This window comes from Hoplias malabaricus, chromosome 14 (genome assembly GCF_029633855.1).
Source record: "Hoplias malabaricus isolate fHopMal1 chromosome 14, fHopMal1.hap1, whole genome shotgun sequence".
Classification (NCBI taxonomy): domain Eukaryota; kingdom Metazoa; phylum Chordata; class Actinopteri; order Characiformes; family Erythrinidae; genus Hoplias; species Hoplias malabaricus.
In genome coordinates this window covers 18,648,180-18,671,880 of record NC_089813.1, presented here as the reverse complement: position 1 = coordinate 18,671,880, position 23,701 = coordinate 18,648,180, and the positions used below count along the sequence as shown (strand labels likewise).

At 39.9% G+C, this 23,701-nt stretch overlaps 1 protein-coding gene across 2 annotated transcripts in view; it reads right to left on the bottom strand.

Moving 5' to 3' along the window:
* Positions 1-23,701, bottom strand: part of dock5 (dedicator of cytokinesis 5) — a 208,447-nt gene that overhangs the window by 23,487 nt on the left and 161,259 nt on the right. For both annotated transcript variants that reach the window (XM_066643473.1, XM_066643474.1), the window contains 7 exons: positions 22,987-23,072; positions 22,530-22,686; positions 22,350-22,390; positions 21,252-21,342; positions 16,226-16,345; positions 15,854-15,943; positions 14,994-15,098 (listed from right to left, as the gene is read on the bottom strand). In XM_066643473.1, coding sequence (XP_066499570.1) covers positions 14,994-15,098; positions 15,854-15,943; positions 16,226-16,345; positions 21,252-21,342; positions 22,350-22,390; positions 22,530-22,686; positions 22,987-23,072 — 690 coding nt within the window. The remainder of the gene's footprint in view (positions 1-14,993; positions 15,099-15,853; positions 15,944-16,225; positions 16,346-21,251; positions 21,343-22,349; positions 22,391-22,529; positions 22,687-22,986; positions 23,073-23,701) is intronic.

The window sequence follows — 23,701 nt, the reverse complement described above, 5'->3', positions numbered from 1 at the left end:
CAATAGGGATAACCGCACCCTGGAGAGGATTGTGAAACAAAACCCATTCAAAAATGTGGGGGAGATTCACAAAGACCTGACTGCAGCTGGAGTCAGTGCTTAAAGAACCACCACGCACAGATGTATGCAAGACATGGGTTTCAGCTGTCGCATTCCTTGTGTCAAGCCACTTTTGAACAAGAGACAGTGAGAGTGTCAGAAGTGTCTTGCTTCCAAAAAGGATGGGATTGCTGCTGAGTGTTAAGTGTTAAGTTAAGTTTTCTGATGAAAGTAAATTTTCAAATCAAGGTCCCAGAGTCTGGGGGAAGAGAAGAGAAGCACATAATCCACATTGCTTGAGGTCCAGTGTAAAGTTTCTACAGTCATTGATGGTTTGGGGTGCCATGTCATCTGCTGGGATTGGTCCACTGTGTTTTCTGAGGTCCAAGGTCAATGCAGTCGTCTACCAGGAGGTTTTAGAGCACTTCATGCTTACTGCTGCTGACCAACTTCATGGAGATGCAGATTTCATTTTCCAACAGGACTTGGCACCTGCACACAGTGCCAAAACTACCAGTACCTGGATTAAGGACCACGGTGTCCCTGTTCTTAACTGGCCAGCAAACTCACCTCTATGGGGTATTGTGAAGAGGAAGATGCAATACGCTAGACCAACAATGCAAAAGAGCTGAAGGCTATGCCGCATTGCTGCAGTAATTCAGGCAAAAGGAGCCTAAACTAAGTATTGAGTGCTGTACATGCTCATCTTTTCATGTTCATACTTTTCAATTGGCCAGCATTTCTAAAAATCTTTTTTTTGTATCGGTCTTAAGTAATATTCAAGATACTGAATTTGGGGTTTTCATTAGTTGTCAGTTATAATCATCAAATTAAAAGAAATAAACACTTGAAATATATCAGTCTGCGTGCAATGAATGGGTATAATATACAAGTTTCACTTTTTGAATGGAATTACTGAAATAAATAAACTTTGTCATGATATTCAAATTTTATGACCAGCACCTGTAGTATGCATATGCAGGGTATCAGTTTAGTCTTTCAGCCATATTTCTAGAATTTCCTGTAGACTGTGATTTTTGCCACTGCTTGTAGACCTGTATGACTGTATGTTTCAGTACACCTGCAGATTCAGCTGCTTACATGGGCATGCCCAAATGCACTCAAATCCCATTTGTCAATAATTAATATCTGATTTGTGACCCATTCTTCACACATCAAATGAGACTTTCACCACCTCTTCAAGTCACACACCCTGCAAATATTTAAAGCCTGGACAATTTTATCTACAGTTGCCTTAAGATACTACAACCACTGCCATGGTAAACATGCAAGGTGACATTAAAAAAAGAAAAATACATAAAAACAGAAAATATAAAGCTAATTCAATATTAACTTCTAAATGTAAAGTTATTAGAAAGGACAATTAAAGGTAAGAACAAAAAAAAGGAAACTAAAACTGTCATATTAATTAAAATAATTATAAATGATCACATATACAAATGTTCATAACCTTTATGGACAGAATTTCTCAGAGTAGCCAACTAATGGAAGGTGCCCAGTTCGGTAGTCTCAGGGTTTCTTACTCTGACTGCTTCCCCCACGCCCCTGACACGGATAAGCGGTAGATAATGGATGGATGGATGGATGGATGGAACTATATAAATGATTCAATAACCGTAAATATAATTATAATAAAATAACTAAAATCTAGTAAAAAATAAAAATGTTAACCATCATATTATGACCAGCAGTGCTTTTGTACTCACTGTCCAATCTTTCTGCTCCACTCTCCACAGGAGCTCTTTGTAGTTCTACAGTTACAAATCCTTTCACCCTGTTGATCAATGGTCAGGACCCCTATAGGATAACCACACAGCAGGAATGATCTTGGTGGTCAAACATTCTCATTGATCAGTCAATCAGGTCATCCTCTATTCCTTAATCACTGGACAAAAGACACAGCACACAGGATGCTGTTGGCTAGATTTTTAAGTTGGTGGACTAATCTCTGTCCAGTAGTGACACTCAGGGCTTTAAATATTCGGTAACACTTTATTATACAGCCCGTGTTTTACAGTGTATGTATATGATAGTTAAAGTGTATCTTCCCACGTTTTACGGTATACTTTCCTTTTACTTACTGTGTAACTTCCAGCTTTGTAACTTCCTACATTCTTCAGTGTATTTTTCCTGGTCTTTATAGCATAACTGTATTAAGTTACACAATTCTATTTTTAAACTCAAAATAATGAGGCATGTGGGGATTCATAAAAATATTTTTATTCACTAATTGCACAAAATGACAAAGTGCTATTCTCCTCTGTGAGTAAAGAGTAAAGACTTCCTATGTAAGTGTGACAGTGAAACATAGTTAAGTGTATAGTAAAGAGTTAGTCATTAAGGGTTAATTAAGTAAACCACTGAGAACAGTCAGAGGTAGTATTTGCTTAAATTTTTTGTGATGGTTATTTTAGTGATTTTTTAAATAATGCCTATGAGTTAAGGGAATAAAAATAAGTAAGTAAGTAAATAAATAAATAGGCTTATTAGAAAAAGCTGTCAAATGGGGTGGAGATTCAATTGCCTTTCCATGTATAAAGTAGTCTGTTTACCTGTCTCTCATGATCACTGTATTATATTTTCATTTATAGCATTTAGCAAACGCTGTTGTCCAGAGTGAATCACAAAAGGTTTGGTGTTCAGACAGATGTGTATCCTAACTAGTTCAAATAGGTTTGAGTCCAAATTTCTTCTGAGCTCAGACGCTTGTCAGAACAAGCGCAGGTTCTGATACCTAGGACAATACAAGCACAATAGCTGTCCACTTGAGAGGTAACTTGTTTCTACTCAACTTGTCATGAGCTGCTGTAGAACTGACATGGGAGGACATTTCTACAGAGACAGTGCTCATTCTATTATTCAGAACAATAAAATTGGAAAAAGTCCTTGGAATGTGAGTGAAGCTTGCCCAGTGGATAAATGTATAAAACAATGACTGTCATTACACCTGTCACGCCTAGGCCCTGTCCTGTCTGTTGTTCCCACCATTGTAGTAGAGTATGGACCGGATAACGAGATGAAATATCAAATGAAGAAATAAAGAAATGAAAAGTTTTGAATTAAAACTTTTTCACTCTGACCAGGACCTTCGTCTGCGACCGAATCAACATTCCACAAACCGCGGGGGTGCAAAGACCCTGCAACCCCCCCACACACACACGCACACACATAAGGTCTAACATCAAAAGACGGACCAGGACACCTGGCCCCCGACACCCTTCCTCCCTTCAGAAACGTAAAGATAACAAATCCACTTTATGATGCTCTTAGACCAAAAGGACATCAAACAGAGAGGGGAGTTACAAGCGTTTATGACAGTGGCGCCTAAGTATCTCATCCTTATCTCGAGCCCAGATGGTCAAACTGATTGAACTCGGGGTGACCTCAAGTTAACCACCCACACCGGACGAACAGCATGGATCAACAGCATGGATCAACAGCGACCCCAGGTGGACGTTTGCGAAATCATGTCTCGCCTAAGGCCGTCTAAATACATGATGGACTTAATGAAATTTTAATAAGTATGTTTATGCAATATGTATGAGTGTCACTCTCTGTGTCCTCAGATGAACGTCCACCTTCTAATGAAATGATGTGTATTACTGTTTCTATCGTGAAAGGAAGTTTCTGTCTCTGATTAGAAAAACAAATTAATATCTTCTAACAATATTGTAAATGGGACGTAAACATGACGTACCCAAGATAAAATCTAATGTAAATGTTTGATATTAATAATCCAGGACATTCAGTGTGATATGTTACTAACATGTATAAGAAATTTCGATACGCGAAATTTCTACCTTTTCTGTTTGAATCTCTGGTCCAAACCTTCCCCCTCTTTTCTCTTTCGGGAGAGTCACGTGAGCCTCGGACTCGCACCCAATCGAAGAAAGGACACCTCCCAATAGGGCGTGATTGCGCTGGCTTTGAAAAGAAGTTCAGCTCGTCACAAGTTCAGTTCAGTTCAGCTCAGCAACACAACAGCAGCTCAGAAGATCAGAAGCTCAGCTCAACTCGCTCTTTCTTTCTCTATATTCTCACTTTTACGTTCATTTTCTCTAAGCTCTCTCTCTGACTCTTAACTTCGTTTCTGCTCTGAACGCCTGCACGCGTTCTCTTTGTTTTATCTCTTCAAGCTCCAACCTCTCCAAGCGAGAAGTTTTCTCCTCCTCACGACGACGAACAAAAGACTTTTGAAGAAATCTCACCAAGCTCCCAGGAGACATCTTGAGTTAGCTAGTGTGAGAAAGTCTACGAGTACGTCGAATGATTTGAATACTTTCTTTTCTTTTAATTGTGTTTTTGTTTTATTGCCCATCGAAGTTCGATCTCACGAGTGATCAAAGCAGGTGAAACTTATTCGTGGCGAGAATAAGATATCACCCTTTTAGATTAGTTGATAGCGGATATATTAGCGTTATAAGCCAGCTTCTGAGGGCACTACTTCTGGAGAATCGAGCAACGAGACGAGCTAACTCTCTGAAGAAGCCACTCCACTCCGGGGAGAAACCAGCCACGCCTGCAATTCTCCGAGAGGGGAACTCTCGATCGACGCCACCCCGCCTGAGGCTGAGAGTGCCTGACTCAACCGGGAGGGAATCTCCTTCACAAGCGGGCCTGTCTTTCACGATGCGGGAACGACGAGAAACAACCCCCAGAACACGGAGCAGGACGCGACGGCTCGGTGAAACGGCAAGCGAGTAAGCCAGCTAAATTCTCACATTCTCCAGAAGCTGATGCCTAATTAAGTTCCTTTATAAATTTATACGTAATCAAGCCTCAATTAGCAACATTTTAGTCACAAGTCATAGTGCCTAGCTTATCTTTAAAGTTGAATCGGTTTCCCCTGCGTTGATGCCGTGAGATTACAAGATTATGCTATGTTAATTAAATATCCTCTTTCCTTTTGTTAATAAAACTTTCATTATTTGAAATCACAGTGTATACAGTCTGTTCATTAAAATTTCTGAAAATCCTGAAGATCTCACTTAGCTTGACTATTATTTATTCTCAAACTAATTATTAACGTTTTAGTTGCTTAAGCCAATTATAAACTTTAATTACTATCATTAGTTAAATGTTAGTAACTATAAAAGTTTGAATAAGGTCAACGCTATAAACACAATATATAAATATATATTTCAAATATATATTTACATATTTATCACGGTGTATGATAAAAAAAACCTACATACACTACACCATGTACTAACTTAGCACATGGCTCTCTGTCATTGTTTTTGTTCCTGTCTCCGTCCTAGGCCCGCCTTAGTCCTGCCTCTGTCCCATTATTGTCTGCAGGTGTTCCTCGTTTGTCCTGTCTTTATGTTTACACGTTTAACCCGGTTCATGGTTGAGTCCTGTCTGTCTTGTTTGGTTTCGTTTAGTCTTGTCTTTATTCTGTCTGCAATTCCCATGTTTATTTTGATTCTGTCTGTGTTAAATAAATTCCTGTTAATAAATTCTGTCTCCTCATACTTCCTGCAGCTGTGACAGAACACCAGACCTCTACGTATGGACGTATCGAGGAATCCGTGGATTGGCTGTGCTATTCATCAGACTCCATTCCGTTTGGGTCCTGGCACACCCATCGGTAGGAACCAGTGCCTTCCGCAAGCTGACGCCGCAGAAAACGTCAAGAGCTGCCTGCTGAAGTAGGCTGTGAGGGTGTGAGGGTATGAGGGTGATCTGGCAACCCGTTTGGCTGTTTCTGTACCCGTTTGGAAGCTGTTTTGATCGCTCTGGTTTTCCTGTTTACTCGTTTCCACTGTTATTTCTATATTTATATCTGTTTTTATAACCTACTAACCATCGATAGATCTATCTTTTAGATTGTCTCCGCAGGAATATTCATTACAGAGGCACTAAAATTGCCACCGGACCCTGGAGTAACGTTCTTGGTGTAAGTTACTAAAATCAACTAAAAGCGGTAAGTACCTGCAATTCCATGGCTACTACTGGCTGTTTTGCCTGCTCAGAGTGTGGCATGTTTAGTTTAACCCCCTTTTCCACCTCTAGCGATAAAGATAGTGGTTGTGTTTGTACTAAGTGTCAGCTAGTTAGCTCTCTGGTGGATAAAGTGGACCAGTTAGAAGTGCGCATCCGGAGCTTATTATTGTTAAGGGATAAACAGCAAGATTCAGTGTTAGCAACTCTGGGTGCCTTAGGGAGAGTTAGCACCCCCAAGACTCCGGCATTAGAGCCCTCACAGCGGGGTGAATGGGTGACGTCTCGGCGTCATAGCCGGAAAGCTAAGGCTGATGCTAATGCTGAGGCCAAAGCTAGCCCACCGGGACACCACGCTCCTCCGATTCGCGTGTTAAACAGGTTTGCCCCACTCAGCGAAGCACCCGCTGAGGAGCCTGTTAAGAGTGCTCTGGTTATAGGAGACTCTATTGTTCGACACGTGAAATTAGCTACTCCTTTAGGGGCGCCAGCAGTAACAGTTAGCTGTTTATCGGGAGCCAGAGCGCCGGATATTAGTGGCAACCTTAGACTGTTAGCTAATAGGAGATATTTGAGGGTAATCATTCATGTAGGGGCCAATGATATTCGTCTGCGGCAGTCTGAGGTAACTAAGGGTAATATTACAGAGGTGATTAAACTGGCCCAGACGATGTCTGATGCCGTAATCTGCTCTGGCCCCATACCAATGCGGCGTGGCGACGAAGCTTACAGCAGACTTTGGGTGTTAAACTGCTGGATGTCCAAGTGGTGTTCCGAAAATCAAGTGGGCTTTATAGACAATTGGTTACGTTTTGAGGGCAAGCCTGGTCTTATAGGTAGGGATGGTATCCACCCCACGCGGGAGGGTGCTGCCTTACTTTCTTGCAGCATAGCACATAGTCTTTTAGTTAGTCAGCAGAGTAGTGTAGATAGCTGCTGACAATCCAGAGCCGGGACCAGGCCGCAGACAGACAGGCTAAACCGACCGTCTGCGAACTGTCTTGAGGCATCACCCAGGTTCAACTGTATTGAGACTGTGTCTTTCCCCCGAACTAAATGTAAAAGTAGAAAAACAAAACCAGCCTGTTTCAGCAACCTAATCAATATTAAATTATACACAACACCTAGCAGCAACACCTCAGAACTAAAATTTGGGTTACTCAACATAAGATCACTAAACTCAAAAGCACTCATCGTAAATGATATTATAAGTGATCATAAATTCAATGTTTTCTGTCTCACGGAAACGTGGGTTAGACCAAATGAATATTTAGCACTAAATGAAGCCACCCCCCTAGGCTATAATTATGCACATAGCCCAAGAATATCAGGCAAAGGAGGTGGAGTATGTGTAATTTACCAAAATACCCTAGAAATTAGTCTTAAACAATGTGACACCTTCTCTTCTTTTGAGGTACTCTCCACTATTATTACAAATCCGGTCACAAAAAAGGACGCATTTTTATTATGCAACATTTACAGACCACGAGGGCCTTACTTAGAATTTCTGAAAGAATTCAGCGATTTTGCTACAAACCTAGCGGTGTGCAATCATAAAGTTATAATTGTAGGAGATTTCAATATCCATTTTGAGAAGGAAAGTGACCCACTAAAAAAGGCATTTACCTCAATCTTAGACTCCATTGGTATTACTCAAAATGTAACAGGGCCTACACACTACTGCAGCCACACTTTAGACTTAGTTCTGACACTAGGTCTTAACATTGACAAAATTAATATCTTACCGCAATCCTCAGCAATCTCCAATCATATATGTAAGAACCCTCGCTATTCTACAAGGCGTATAATAAAACCATCTACCGCCCTACAATTTATAGAAAACCTACCAGAACTATCGACCCCAGTTCCAACTCCATCAGACCCAATGGACCTAGATGTACTAACTGATTACCTAGAAAATACCTGTCAATCTACTTTAGAAAAGGTAGCACCACTTAAACATAAAAGTATAAGACAAAAAAAGCTCGCACCATGGTATAATGATAAGACCCGTACTTTAAAACAAACATTACAAAAACTAGAGCGGAAATGGCGATCAACCAAGCTTGAAGTGTTCCATTCTGCCTGGAAGGACAGCCTTATAGAGTATAGAAATGCCCTCACTAAAGCTCGCTCAGCATATCTGGCCTTGCTGATCTCCAATAATAAAAATAATCCGAGAGCACTGTTTAGTGTGTTTTCTAGAATTACAAAAAATCAAGCAGGTTCTGAACAACTAATTCCAGCAACTTGCACCAGTAAAGATTTTATGGACTTTTTTAATAATAAAATTAAGAATATTAGACAACTAACTCAAGCCACAGGATCAAATCCATCCTGGGTGCCACCCGATGTGAATGATATAAAACATAATATAACTGTAAAAGAAAGACTTGAAACCTTTTACCCACTCCCACAATTAGAACTAGAGAAGATTATCATCTCCGCAAACTGTACAACTTGCACACTTGATGCAATTCCCACAAAGTTGCTCAAAGAAGTACTACCAGCTATTATTGATCCTCTTTTAACTATAGTAAACTCATCCCTTAGTCTGGGCCATGTACCCAAAGCTTTTAAACTAGCAGTTATTAAACCTATGATAAAGAAACCAAATCTTGATGCTAGTACACTGTCTAATTACAGGCCTATTTCTAATTTGCCATTTCTGTCCAAGATCTTAGAAAGAGCTGTGGCCCAACAACTTAGTTCATATCTACATAAGAATCATATATATGAAAAATTCCAATCTGGATTCAGGCAACATCATAGTACAGAGACAGCTCTAGTTAAGATAACAAATGATCTTCTTCTTGCCTCTGATCAAGGCCACGTATCCCTGTTGGTGCTTCTTGACCTAAGCGCAGCCTTCGATACAATAGACCACAATATTCTCATAGAAAGGTTAGAAAACATGGTTGGAATCACAGGGACAGCCCTATTATGGTTCAAATCTTACTTAACGGAACGTTATCAATTCGTAAAAGTAAACAATCTAAATTCAAATTATTCTAAAGTAAGATTTGGAATTCCACAAGGCTCTATTTTAGGACCATTATTATTTACATTATACATGTTACTGCTAGGCACAGTTATAAGAAACCATGACATTAACTTTCACTGTTACGCAGACGACACATAATTGTATATTTCAGCCAAGCCCGATGACAAACACAGATTAAAGAAAATAGAGGACTGTGTAAAAGACGTGAAAGGCTGGATGTTGCCTAACTTCCTCCTTCTAAACAGCAACAAAACAGAGGTCCTGCTTTTGGGTCCAAAAGTGGCAAGAAATGAATTATCAGATTTAATTTTAAATCTAGCTGACTTTCCAGTTAAACCTGGTTCAGCAGCAAAAAATCTTGGTGTCATAATTGACCCGGATTTATCATTTGATCAACAACATAGGTAGTATCACTAGGACAGCTTTTTTATATCTTCGCAATATTGCTAAGATTAGAAATGCCTTATCCCTTCAGGACGCAGAAACATTAGTACATGCCTTTATTACTTCAAGGCTTGACTACTGTAACGCATTACTGTCAGGATGCACCAGCAGCAATTTAAGAAAACTTCAACTAGTTCAAAATGCTGCAGCTAGGGTCCTCGCTAAAACTAGAAAATTTGAATATATCAGCCCAGTTTTATCATCACTTCATTGGCTGCCTTTTAAATTCCGCATTGACTACAAAATTTTGTTATTAACATATAAAGCTCTACATGGGCTTGCTCCTGAATATCTTCAAGATACAATTTCCTATTATGAGCCTCCACGTTCACTCAGATCACAGAAAACTGGATTTTTAATTGTTCACAGAATTCAGAAGGCCTCAGCTGGGGGAAGAGCCTTTTCTTATAAAGCCCCCAGACTCTGGAATGATCTTCCAGAAAATGTTCGGGACTCAGACACAGTTGCAATCTTCAGATCTAGGCTAAAAACACATTTGTTTAGTTTATCTTTTGGTAGCTAATGCTCCCCCATAGATAAAGGCGGCAGATCCGGGGGGTCCATGGACACAAGGAATTATAGTAAACTGAAACGCTGTCGTCCCGCCGCTTCTCGCGATCACTCAGGTTTGTTGACGGTGGAGCGGAGGGATGCCAGTGTTTCAGGATGCTCCCGTGTCTGTGTGTCCTCCTGGTTCTCTCCTTTTAGTTAAAGCTGTCATAGTCAGATCTGCCGGAGTCATTAGCCACACTCTGGAAATTTTCATATTTTCTACTTTACAAACACAAAACAGTTCAAAACTAATTCCATCCCTTTACATCTTTCCGAGTAAACAACTGCCCACCTGTCTGTCTGGACACTGATGGATGACTGTCGAGACCCTCCTCCATGCTTCAGACCAGCTGCCCACGCTCCAGCAACCACCAAGTGCCTTGAAGCTGTCCCTACACTGAAGTTCTCATGGACTACTAACTATCATCACCAGTAGATTGACCAGAGGAGGATGGGTCACCCCTTGTGAGCCTTGGTTCCTCCCAAGGTTTCTTCCTCAGCTGGGGGAGTTTTTCCTTGCCACTGTCGCTCCTGGCTTGCTCACTTGAGGGTTTTACATTTGTTTTTACATTTCATGTCAAATCTTTGTCTTACTGGAATTCTGTGAAGCTGCTTTGTGACAACATCAGTTGTGAAAAGCGCTATATAAATAAATTAGATTTGATTTGATTTGATTTGAAACATCCCCCTTTTTGGAGGACTACCCCCTCAGATCCGGGGAAAATTTTGGGGGGTCGTTGAGTATTGGTGCTGTTAGCCTCAGGGCAAAGAAGGCGAGGCTCCCATTCCTGTGATGGTGGTGAACCCTGCCGCTCCTGTTCCTGCGATAGCGGCAATCCACGCCGCTCATGTTCCAGAGAAGGCGGCTTCCACCGCTCCTGTTCCAGAGAAGGCGCCGTCCGCCGCTCCTGTTCCAGCGAAGGTGGCGTCCACCGCTCCTATTCCAGAGAAGGCAGCGTCTGCTGCTCCTGTTCCAGTGAAGGTGGTGAACAAGGCTGCTGCTGTTCCTGTGACTGTGGCTTCGGCCACTTCTATTACTGTGACTGTGGCCTCCCCCTTTTTGGAGGACTACCCCCTCAAGTCCAGGGAAAATTTGAGGGGGTGGGGGGGTGGGGGGTTGGTGCTGTTAGCCTCAGGGCAAAGGAGGTGAGGCTAACAGGGGCGTATTTCGTGAGGATGCTTGTTCAAGTGACATCTTGGATTTCCTGCCTCTGTGGACATCATTGCAGAGCCCCCTACCTCCGTGGACTTAGCATGGCTTAATGCTTACCTGGAAACCCTTCAAAGGCAACTCCTTGCTCCTGTCCCTAAGATGGTAGTGAACCCCGCCGCTTCTGTCCCTGTGATGGCGGCAAAACCCGCTTCTCCAGTTCCCGTGATGGCAGTGTTCCACATCGCTCCTGATCCAGTGAAGGCAGCAATCCATGCTGCTCCTGATCCAGTGAAGGCGCCGATCCATGCTGCTCCTGATCCAGTGAAGGTGGCAACCTCCGCCGCTCCTGTTCCTGTTCTGGTGGCGAACCCCACCACTCCTGTTCCTGTGATGGCGGCTTCCTCAGTCACTCCTGTTCCTGTGATGGCGGCATCCGCCACTCCTGTTCCAGAGAAGGCAGCCGTTCCTGTTCCTGTCATGGCGGCGAACCCTGCTCCTCCTGTTCCAGCGATGGTGGGCTCCTGTTCTAGTGAAGGCAGCATCCGCTGCTCCTGGTCCAGGGAAGGCGGTGTCTGCCGTTCCTGTTCCAGACAAGGTGGTGTCCGCTGCTCCTGTTCCAGGTACCTGTTACTGTGGCCCTGGCTGCCTCTCTTCGTGTCCCTAGATCCCTAGAACTGTGCCCAGACTGGCCTCTCAGGCATTCCCTCAGACTTTTGCCAGTCCAGGGCACTCCCCTGTTTATTTTTGTCCCTTTGTCTGTCCCTGTTTTGGTCCCTGTCTCTGTCTATATCCCAGTACCTGTGTCTGCCTTTGTGTCTGTCCCGGTCCCTGTCACCATGTTTGTGTCAGTTCTGATAAATGTCCTGGTCCCTGTTGCTTTGCCAAGTCCTGTTTTTTCTCGAGCCCAGTCCCCTGTGCAGTCTCTTGTTCAATCTCGTGTCTCCACTCCTACCTTATTCCAAGTCCGGTCTAATGTTTCTGCTCCTCTCCAGTCCAGTGTCTTGTCACCTGTCCCTGCTCCTGTCCAGTCCCAATACTTGTCTCCTGTTTCATCTTTAGTCCAGTCTCCTGCTCCTGTCCTCTCCCCAGTTCAGTCTCTTGTTTCTAGTCTTGTCCAATCCCTGTTGACCTCTCAGATTTTTGCCAGTCCAGGGCACTCCCCTATGTTTATTTTTGTCCCTTTGTCTGTCCCTGTTTTGGTCCCTGTCTCTGTCTATATCCCAGTACCTGTGTCTGCCTTTGTGTCTGTCCCGGTCCCTGTCACCATGTTTGTGTCAGTTCTGATAAATGTCCTGGTCCCTGTTGCTTTGCCAAGTCCTGTTTTTTCTCGAGCCCAGTCCCCTGTGCAGTCTCTTGTTCAATCTCGTGTCTCCACTCCTACCTTATTCCAAGTCCGGTCTAATGTTTCTGCTCCTCTCCAGTCCAGTGTCTTGTCACCTGTCCCTGCTCCTGTCCAGTCCCAATACTTGTCTCCTGTTTCATCTTTAGTCCAGTCTCCTGCTCCTGTCCTCTCCCCAGTCCAGTCTCTTGTTTCTAGTCTTGTCCAATCCCTGTTGACCTCTCAGATTTTTGCCAGTCCAGGGCACTCCCCTATGTTTATTTTTGTCCCTCTGTCTGTCCCTGTTTTGGTCCCTGTCTCTGTCCATGTCCCAGTACCTGTGTCTGCCTTTGTCTCTGTCCCGGTCCCTGTCACCATGTTTGTGTCAGTTCTGATAAATGCCCTTTTTCCTGTTCCTTTGCCAAGTCCTGTTTTGGCTTGAGCCCAGTCCCCCGTGCAGTCTTTTGTCCAATCTCATGTCTCCACTCCTACCTTATCCCAAGTCCAGTCTAATGTTTCTACTCCTCTCCAGTCCAGTGTCTTGTCACTTGTCCCTGCTCCTGTCCAGTCCCAGTACTTGTCTCCTGTTTCGTCTTTAGTCCTGTCTCCTGCTCCTGTCCTCTCCCCAGTCCAGTTTCTTGTTTCTTGTCTTGTCCAATCCCCATTCCAGTCCAGTGTCTTGCCTCCTTTTTCCAGCCCTGTCTTGTCTCCATTTCAGTCCAGTGTTTCATCTCCTCTTGGTTCCTCCTGTCAGTCATTTGTCCTCCCAGTCTGGTTCTGTTTTGTGATCTGTTTCTGGTCCTTTCTTGTCCAGAGTCCTGTCTCCTGTCCCCCTTTGTCAGTTGCCTGTCCAGTCTCTACTCCAGTCTCTAGTTCAGTCCCCTGTCTGAGTTTCTGTTCTGTCTAGTATTCCAGGCTCCTCTCCTGCGCCAGCTATTGGAGATCTAGGTTTATGCACCCCGGGAGTTGCGCGTTTAGGAGGGGCCCTCTGTCATGCCCTGGTCCTGTCCTGTTTGTTGTTTCCACCATGTGCTAACTTAGCCTATGGCTCTCTGTTGTTGTTTTTGTTCCTGTCTCCGCCCTACACCCCTATATATATTGTGCCTACGCATCAAAATGAATAAATCTATGCTCTCAGAAACATTCAGAATAACAAAATATTCCACAGAATTGCTGATCTTGGTACAGATGGAATAAAAGTTTTTTTTAAACATTTTAAAAGCAAAAGGGTATTTGCTTTTGCCAAGAATACTTTCTTAAATACATGTTACAATGACAGACACCTTGGAATTTTACACTTCGTTCACACTCTGAGTAACATCTCTGAGTAATATAATACTGGATGAGATGGAGAACACATTTCAAGTTATCTGAGACCATGTAACATAAACATTTTCAAACTTCATCAACTTACATATTTCAAGTTTTGCAGACTGTTGTCATAAAACTACAAGTTCTGTCAATGAAATGTTTTATATTCACTACATTCATCATTTTTAAAATATCATAATGTTGACCAAGCTATAAATATTTCACTTCACCAATTTAATGCAAAATATTAATTTATTCATTGCCTGTAACCGCTTATCGAGTTTCGGGTCATGTTGGGTCCAGAGTCTACAGGGAATCACTGGGCACAAGGTGGGAAAACACCCTGGAGGGTGCGCCAGTCCCTCAAAATCATCACACACTCACACATTCACTTACACACTCACATCTTTGGAAAATCTTTGGGTTTTGGACCATGGGTTAAAACCTGAGCACCTGAAAGAAACCCACATGGACATGTGGAGAACACCCCAAACTCCTCACAGACAGTGACCCAGAGCGGGAATCAAACCCATAATCCTAGGACCCTGTAGCTGTGTGACAGCGATACTACCTGTCATTTTGCACAGTTCTATAATGAATATTCACCTCTGCTTCTTGTGCAGAGAATGTAATGTGAGGCAACACAACTGGAAATTAAAACCACCATTGCACCTTTAAAGGTTCATTTACACGGTTTGTACAATTAGTGGCAATAATGTGCCTGTACAGTACATTTATATCTGAGAAAAATTCCTAGGTCCTGTGGAACCAACTGCCCAAATACCACAGATCATATCTTGTAAATCATACTGGGGATTAAGATTTTTTTTAATTATTTTTTTGCACAGAATTTATGTAAAACCAAATTTCCCTTAAATTTATGACCTTGAACCTGATACAGAGTTCATTCATTTATTCATTGTCTGAAACAGCTTATCCAGGTCAGGGTCCGGAGCCTACCCAGAATCATTGGGCACAAGGCAGGAACACACCCTGTAGTGGGTGCCAGTCCTTCACAGCACATTCACTCACACACTTTAGCCAATCCACCTACCAATATTTCTGGACTGTGGGAGGAAACAGGGGGAACACTTGGAGGAAACCCACACAGACAAGGGGAGAACACACCAAACTCTTCACAGACAGTCACCCAAGATACAGAGTTATTAAGATATATTTATACAGATAACCCTTCTATCACTTACCCTGAGGAATGGTGGGAAACCCTGGCCGTAGTAACCCACTGCAAAGTATTCAGGCTGTGGCCTCATAGCGTGCATGATGTTCTCATAAAACTGTGCTTGTTGTTTCTGTGCAGAAATACAAGCATGGAAAACAACTTACGCTATGATATGTTCTAGTAATGTCTTGCTAAATTCCCTTTTCTTTTGTGGGAAAAAATAATTATATTAGGACCGCTAGTCTGGCTCTTATCTTACAAAGCATATCTTACCTCTCAATCTGGAGATTATTATGATTATTTCCTAAATATCTCTTGCCAAGTAGGCAGTTTTAGTGTTTAGCGTTCATGATTGCATATGGTCCATTTTTCATTGACCAAACACATATATTAACTGTCTCTTTTTTAGGCTATTCTGGTTGTCCTATAAGATAGTAAGACATATAGTAGAACAATAATAATAAACACAGCCAACTGTACTGCAAACATATTTATTTACAACAGTAAATACTGATAATATTATTTTAAATCATATGGGCCATTCTTATCAAAAATGTTTCCCATATCTCATGTTACTATTTGATATTTAATAGACATATTACATATATAGGTGTGTGTATGTGTGTGTGTGTGAGAAGGTGATTGATTTTAATAACTTAAAATATTTCCATTAATTCACAAATACTCAGGAAACAATTTTGTATTATAATTCATTTATAATAACAATTCACGTTAATATTGGTGTGGTGTTTCTAGCAGAGTAATACTTTATTGAAGGCACTGAAAAGATACTTCATATGCCCGTTGTCAGTATGGTATACATTACTTAGTCAGTTATGGTCAACAAGAGGGACTAGTAAGTTTTCCAATTTATAAATGTCTTACCAGAAGCTGACTGAGCTCCAAAAAATCAAACATCTGGTTCTCATGCATCTTGGCAAGCTGCTTGCTCAATTCAATGGCCTTTTCCCACATCTGCCCATTTACATAAAAAAATGAAACACATTAAACACAGCAAGCAATAATTCATAATTAGTTTAATTATAGTTTGTTGGACTTGTTAAATAATAGTTTGTACTAACTGCTGCATTAATATATATAGCCCAAAGCCACAGAGTACTCTCTTACACCATACTGATGGCTAAATATATTAATTGCAATATTACTATTAAATGCAATATAATCGGTAGTTCAGTAGGGTCACAGTAAAACACTGCAGTAAGTGTGTGTATGTGTGTGTATGTTTTATGCTCTCACTTTGCCCTTGTCTAGGTAGAACATAATCTCCTGGAAGAGCCTCTCTTTCAGCTCTTGCTGGGTACATGAAGAGACACCTTCACAGGGGATCAGGTGGGGTGCACAAGCCTTATCTGACCACTAGGTAGGTAGGTAGAGATAGATAGATAGATAGATAGATAGATAGATAGATAGATAGATAGATACACTTTTGTTTATAATCTTTAAAGCAAATTTCACATTAAATCATGAATCCAGTTTATATTGTAATGATGTTGTCAGAAAAAGTGCAAACAAATTAGCTCTTTTCAGTTATAATTACAGTACAGTTCTGTGCTACAAAGAACACAATTCTCCCTGGATGTGTTTGAACTGTGTTCTTTGTTGTAAGCTAAAACATATTAACAGTAATGAATTAATTAAAATTATGACAGTATTAGAATTATTCCCCATCCATCTAATGATCATACTGTACAAACACTAGAATGATGATTGCAGTAGGCAATCACATTACTGTTTTCTTAAATTATATTCTGCCAATTCAACTTCTTGTTATTCAGTTTTGGGTCCAGTTTATTTCAATGTCAGTTTTTGAGATAATGTGCCTGTTACAACTTGGATTTGTACAACTTATCAATGACATGCAGGCCTTGAAAAGTGCAATAGTTTTTATAGTGTAAGAAATCAAGATCTTCTATAGACAAAACACTCCCATAGGAATGCTTTAAAAAGTGTCCATAATCTTTTGACAAGAAAGCCACCAATATTTTTATGATGAACTTGGATACACCAGGGCAAATTTCAGACAGATAGACCACCCATCTTCATGATCTTTCACTCCATTATCTGTCCTGCCTGTAGAGTGTGATGTCATTTACTCACTGAAGCAAGCTACCTAGAACCTTCAATTAACACATGAGCCCAGATGCTGTTCAACATAAAGCCTAATTATGAGAAATATAAAACTGACAAAACAAACAGGGAACATTTTTTTTTCACATTTTACATCTTGCTGTATTCTGTAATTATTTTGGGGAGAAACTTGTTGACAGATTCACCCAGAACACTTGTCATACTCTAAAATAAGTCATATATACACAAACTCACAAAATGTAATGTGACTGCATCCAAAATATTCTATAAATGTCACTTAGTGACATCATAATTATAAGTGAAGGATAAAGCTGTGTAGGAAAATATCCAGAACTTGTAAAGAGTTTGTGACACATATGTCACCATGGACTATACTATAGATGGTGGATAACATGCCCTTCTCTAACACCTGAAAATGTTAAATTGTTTCACAATATAGTTTTTAACTTATGAAAAATTTTGACTGTAGTTAGCCTACAAACCCATTACAGATAATTATATTTATGTGGGTGAGAATTCATGTTTTCAAAATTACGTATTTAAACTTCTATAAAATTGCCTATGCTGCTGTTTTTTTGCACCAATCAAACAGCTGAAATTCTTATATGTTCTTTTATATTATGTCGCCTTAATTAATGTAACAATTAATGTAACTGTCTACTTCCAAGTAAACAAATAAAGAGAATCCAGCATATTCAAAATTCTGCAGCCAGGCTTCCAATTAAGCACCAAGAGGACACTTCTCCTGTTTTGTATAATCTCTATTAGCTCCCAGTTAGCTTTAATATAACTTTTAAATTATTAATTCTTACATACATGGTGGTGAATGGACTGGCTTATCTATCTGACTTACTTATAAGCAACTCTGGGTACTCCATTCTACAGACTTGGATCTCCTTACTGTTCCAGGAACTAAGTTGTAATCATTTGTTTCAGGCTTTTCCTCATTTATTTCAGTGACCTCACTCAATTTAAACATTTCCTCTTCATTTAGCTTTTAAAGGAACACTGTGTAATATTTCTAAATTAAAATCACAGCTTCTAAATAATTTTGATGTTCCATGGAGCTGTAAGAGCCTCTGTAGCTGCTATGCCAGGTCCTCTGCTGGTTTACTGGACTAAGTGACTTCTGAATCACAGGGCAGGGGACTCTTGCAAGAAATGGATAACACTTAACAGCTTTTCTCAATTTATTACAGCTAGAGATGAAAGTGTTTTATTATAGTAGATTTCACTGAAAAGATATTATAACTAATTCATAATTTTAAAAAATATACAGCCTTTTAGATATATATAGCCTTCTCCTGCTGCGTTTACATTTGTGGCTCCACATGCTTGTTTTAGGGTATTTTTTATAGCGATAATAATCAATATCGCTGCTCCCTGTCTTTCTCGTTTCTCTTGAATGCTTTCTCCACAGTAATTGGACCCTATCTATATAGCTATTTTGCTATTCAGTTTTTTTTTAGTGCCTCTTTCAGTTGCATTTAAACAGTAATTATGTGACATAGTCATATTCAATATGTTGTTTTCTTTTCTAAAGACCCTTGGATACTCAAATGTTTAATCACTTGAGGTTTACATGCTGGCTGATATTTGATATTTTCTTGAAACTGGCCATGTTTTGACCAAAATTTTACCAAGTGCCTGTTGTTTTTTGCTTATTTCTCAATGTACAGCCTTCAAAGCATATTCCCATCTGAGCTATCTTTTCCACAGATTGTTAGTGTAAGGTGTCTGTTAGTTGAAAACATATGCAACATAAGTTAATTTATTACGTGGCATATTAGTGTGACAAAACAAATTATTAGCATCAGACGGACTTATATTTCTTGATATTCTAAGCTCTGGGATGTATGACTGATAAAGCTCTAACAGTCACAGAAGCCCCATATGGACAATATCCTAACAAACAAAAATTGCTTTTGTACATTGGCAGTTTTCTCAGCTGCTTATAATAGTAATAATAATAATTATTATTATTTTTATTATTATTAGTATTATAATCTATTAAATATATGATGAAATAATATTTGCTTATTTAGAATACACACAATGAAGAATTTTTTTTAAGATTTTAGTTTATTTTTGCTGATCTAATGCAATATTATTTGATGTGAAACCTACAAAAACTTTGAAAAACTATAAATCAATAATAGGAGTAGTTTTTTGCTGATGACTCATATTTTTCCACCTGGAGACATTGTAGGATGATGTCGTGTGAGTCAAAAAGAAACTGAAAGTAAACATTTATGACCACTGAGATAATTTATGATTAGATTAGAATCCTTTATGAGAGCAAAATACAACATAGATTTTGAAGGGGCGCCTTGTTTTTTCACAATGGATTGCTCCCAGAGGCTTCACATCATCACTATTTTTAGAAACGGTAGGATCTGCGGTTTCTAACAGTAGAGTGTTGAGCACACAAATACCTTCAGGCATTTATGAGTTATAAAGCTGAGAATATAAGTTGTGCTTTTTACCAAATTGCAGAGTTTGGTAACACCCAATACATACAACGGTAATCTTTAAGAAAAAAAAGTCCACAGAGATCATATGACAGTCATTATATTATGACAGCTTTCTAAAGTGAAAAGATCTCAAAAGAACTCCCCTATAAATAATATTTTACAGAAACAATCGCTGTGTATTTACCTCAGACCTGTGTCATTTAACACAACGTGAGATAAACAAGAGATAAAAGAGTTCATTTGTGTGATTAGAGATTTACTCTAAATTAGAGTTCTGTTTGAGGCTCCAGTAAAAACAATGAGCTGCTCATCACAATGGATGGTGGACCTAGAGGTGGGCCAACCCGGAATCACTGGGCACAAGGTGGGAACACACCTTGGAGGGGGCGCCAGTCCTTCACATACATTCACACGTTCACTCACATCTAAGGACACTTGAGTCACCAATCCACCTACCAACGTGTGTTTTTCTTACTGTGAGAGGAAACAGGAGCAACTGGATGAAACCCGCGCAGACATGGGGAGAACACACCAAACTCCTCACAGACAGTCACCCTGAGCAGGACTCAAACCCACAACCACCAGGTCCCTGGAGCTGTGTAACTGTGACACTACTGCTGCGCCACCATGCCTCCTCATTCATTTTGATGAGATTTAATTGTTTGTTCTTTCCCCCAGTTCCCCCAGAATCAGCATTTCAACTAGAAACACCAAACATTGCAAAACTAAAGACTGAATATGTTCATATGTTCAGGTATGATATGGTTTCCCAGAGGAAATTACTGGCACAATGTTCGACCCATTAAAATGTAACTGCAACTCTCTACAGACACACTTATACGGTACACAGGCTGAGATCAAAAGTTTCATAGTTCCTTCCTCATCTGTCCCACCCTTAGACTCAAAGAGAGCTGCAGAGCTTCAGTCCATCTCAAACAAATCACTGTCTTAACAGTGTAAACTCAAAAATATAGAATAAAATGCTTCCCATATAATCCCAACTAATTTAATGTAGTAGTGGATTTATGGCAGCAGGGGATTGTATGTAGAAAACAATACATGGCATCAAGGGAGGTAATACAGCAGTGCATTTAAGGTAGCGGTTTATTTAAAGTGTCATGGATGTAAAGTAGCAAGAGCATTCATGTGGCAACTAATTTAATGTAGTAGGGGATTTAATGTGGCCAAGTATGAAAATTAGCAGTAAATATAAAACAGAATTGCATTTAACATGGTAGTATCCTTAACACCACACATTTATATTATACAGTATTATATACATATGAACTAATTCTAAAATAAACTATAGCCAGTCCTGACATAGTTGCTTAATCTCTCCATCTTTCTTTCTCTCTCTATGACAGTAAATTTAATAAAGCAGTGAATTTCAAATAGTGATTGATTTAAGATTGCAGTGGATCTAAGGTACACTACAGATATGCCTTGTAGTGAGCAGAATCTACTGCTTCTAAACTGCAATTGTACTCCTAGATTCTGCAGGAACTACACTCTTATATTTACACCTGTTTTTTGTCTAGTTAACACTGCCCTGAGTTTTTCCAACTTTGATTCATGTAGCTTTTGGATGAGACATGGGCTTGTATACAGCTTAAAGGTGTTGTTATAGATGTTGTTGGTTTGCATTTGTTTGCACATTTACAGAACAAATAAATAAATGCAGCAATTAAAAAAAGGCATACCTGTAGCAGTTCAGCATGCAGCAGTAGTGTATAAGCAGCTTCAGTGTAGTTCTCACAGTCTAAATGAAGGTCACGAAGTTTATACAAGTACCTAGGGAGAGACGTGAGATCCTCAGTAAATCAAGACTGGTACATGGTAGGCATATGTGACACCTTAAGGACATGTTAATTGTCCCTACATGATCTTACACTGTCATGGAGCTAAAAAAACTGGTGAGAATGCTACAATATATTTTTTATGGATTGCAGGCACAGTTGAAGTTTATAAACACTGTAATTGTATTACAAATACTTTTGTCATTGATATATTTCCATATATTGTGCCATGTGTAAAATTTGATGGAGGAGGGATTAATGTGTGGTGTTGTTTTTCAGGAGTTTGGCTCAGTTCCAGCAAAAGGAATCCATAAAGTTTTAGCATACCAAGAGATTTTGGACAAATTCATGCACCCAACTTTATGGGAACAGTTTGGGAATGGTCCATTCCTGTTCCAACATGACCATCACCAGTGCATGAAGCAAGGCCATAAAGACAAGGATGAGCGGGTTTGGTGTGGAAGAACTTAACTGGCCTGCCAATTCTGACCTCAACCTGATAGAACACCTATGGGATGAATTTGTGTGGAGACTGTGAGCCAAGCCTCATCACCAGTGTGACCTCACAAATGTGCTTCTGGAAAAATGGTAAAAAGTTCCCATTAACACACTTCTAAAACTTGTAGAAAGCTTTCCCAGAAGAGCTGAAGCTGTTTCAGCTGCAAAGGGTGGGCCGACATCATATTAAACCCTATGGATTAAGAATGGCATGTCACTCAAGTTTATATGTGTGCAACAGCAAATGAGTGAATACCTTTGGCAATATAATGTATATATAATATTTAATTATGAATTGTAAGTACAGTTGAAGAGAGAATGCTAAGTATGAAGTACAAGGCTTAAAATATACTTCTCACGGGTCTTGCCCACACGTATCTGCATATTTATTTAAATGATTTATTGTTTGCTTCTTGGTTTGCCTATTGCTTATTGATATTATTATTGATCCATGTCACAGGAGTGGAGTACAACCACCTGTTTATTTTCCCCAGGTAAACTTACCGAATATAGATGTCTTCCCTCTTTTTTTCTTTGTAAAAATTCTGGAAAGAAAATAAATTTTAAGTGCCAAAAAGAGAAAAACTGTTTTTACACATATTCACTGTTCATAGTGGTTATCTCAAGGCCTCCAATTAGCAGACTGTTTGAATAAAGAACATAAAGTGATGGTGTGCATCTCACCAGCACATTGACGGTGCAGCTCATCCGCATTTCAGGGCTCTCATCACTGGTAATGGTGCGGTATGCCAACAGGTTATCCAGCAGAGAACTCAACAGCTTAGCCAGGTCTTTACCAGACTGGGACAGGTATCTGTGACGTTTGCAGTGCTCCAATAACCTACAAGAACAATTAAATGTAATTAAAATGTAAGATCTAAACATGCTTCTGTACTGACATTCTGGTGTGTCTTGCACATACCTAGTGCTAAATGAGTTTATATTTGCAACCAAAAAGTAACCAGGGTCTTAAATTAAAACCCAGGAATGCTCCTTTGTTCAATAAAGCTTTAAGACAGTTGTCTAAATGAGATTCAGAGATCCATGTTTTATTGTGTTTCACTGAATGGTCCAAATATCTAAAAATGGGGTTTGTATAAAATAAAATGAGGTGTCAGTAACAGCTTTGTGTTGAACTTACGTTTTTTCGAGTAATAGTTTGTATTGCTCATCACCACAACCTCCTTCAACTTCTTGGTCCAGCTTAGTGATCAGTTCTTGTTCAAACTGTTGCACACACACACACACACACATACAATCATAGTCAGTCACGGTCACAAAGGGATGTTTCACATTTTGTAAAAAAAAAAAAAAAGGGCAGTGAGCAGGATTCAGCAGGACACATGACACGTGCAGTTTTGGTAAAATAAAATGTGATCTTAATGTTAGCTGTTAAACCCAGGCCCAAATGGTTTATTGGCAGGTGACTGTAATATTAGTTAGAAATGCCAATATGTTTTTGATATGTATTGAAAACAAAACTGTTTTGAACATAAAATATTCAGCTGTTAAAGTTTAAAATGTTTAAATGTTACCAAGCATACCAATATTTAAAGACTAAGCATTAATTGGCAACAGATTTATTTGCAAATATGTTAGAGACTGTGCAGTGTATAGTATGCATCAAACTTCATGTCTACATGAAAACTAAGAGATGCCTATATTAATATTTGAAACATTATTCTGAGAATATATGTGAACTTATCATACTGTCCTTAATTTCCCATTAATAAACTTGATTAAAAGTTGCAGTATGCAAACTCCAGGCTTGTGGATGCACAGATGAAGATACATAGATTTTAGGGTGATTTTTATTGACTCAAATGCACCAAAATGGACAGGCTACCAAATAATTT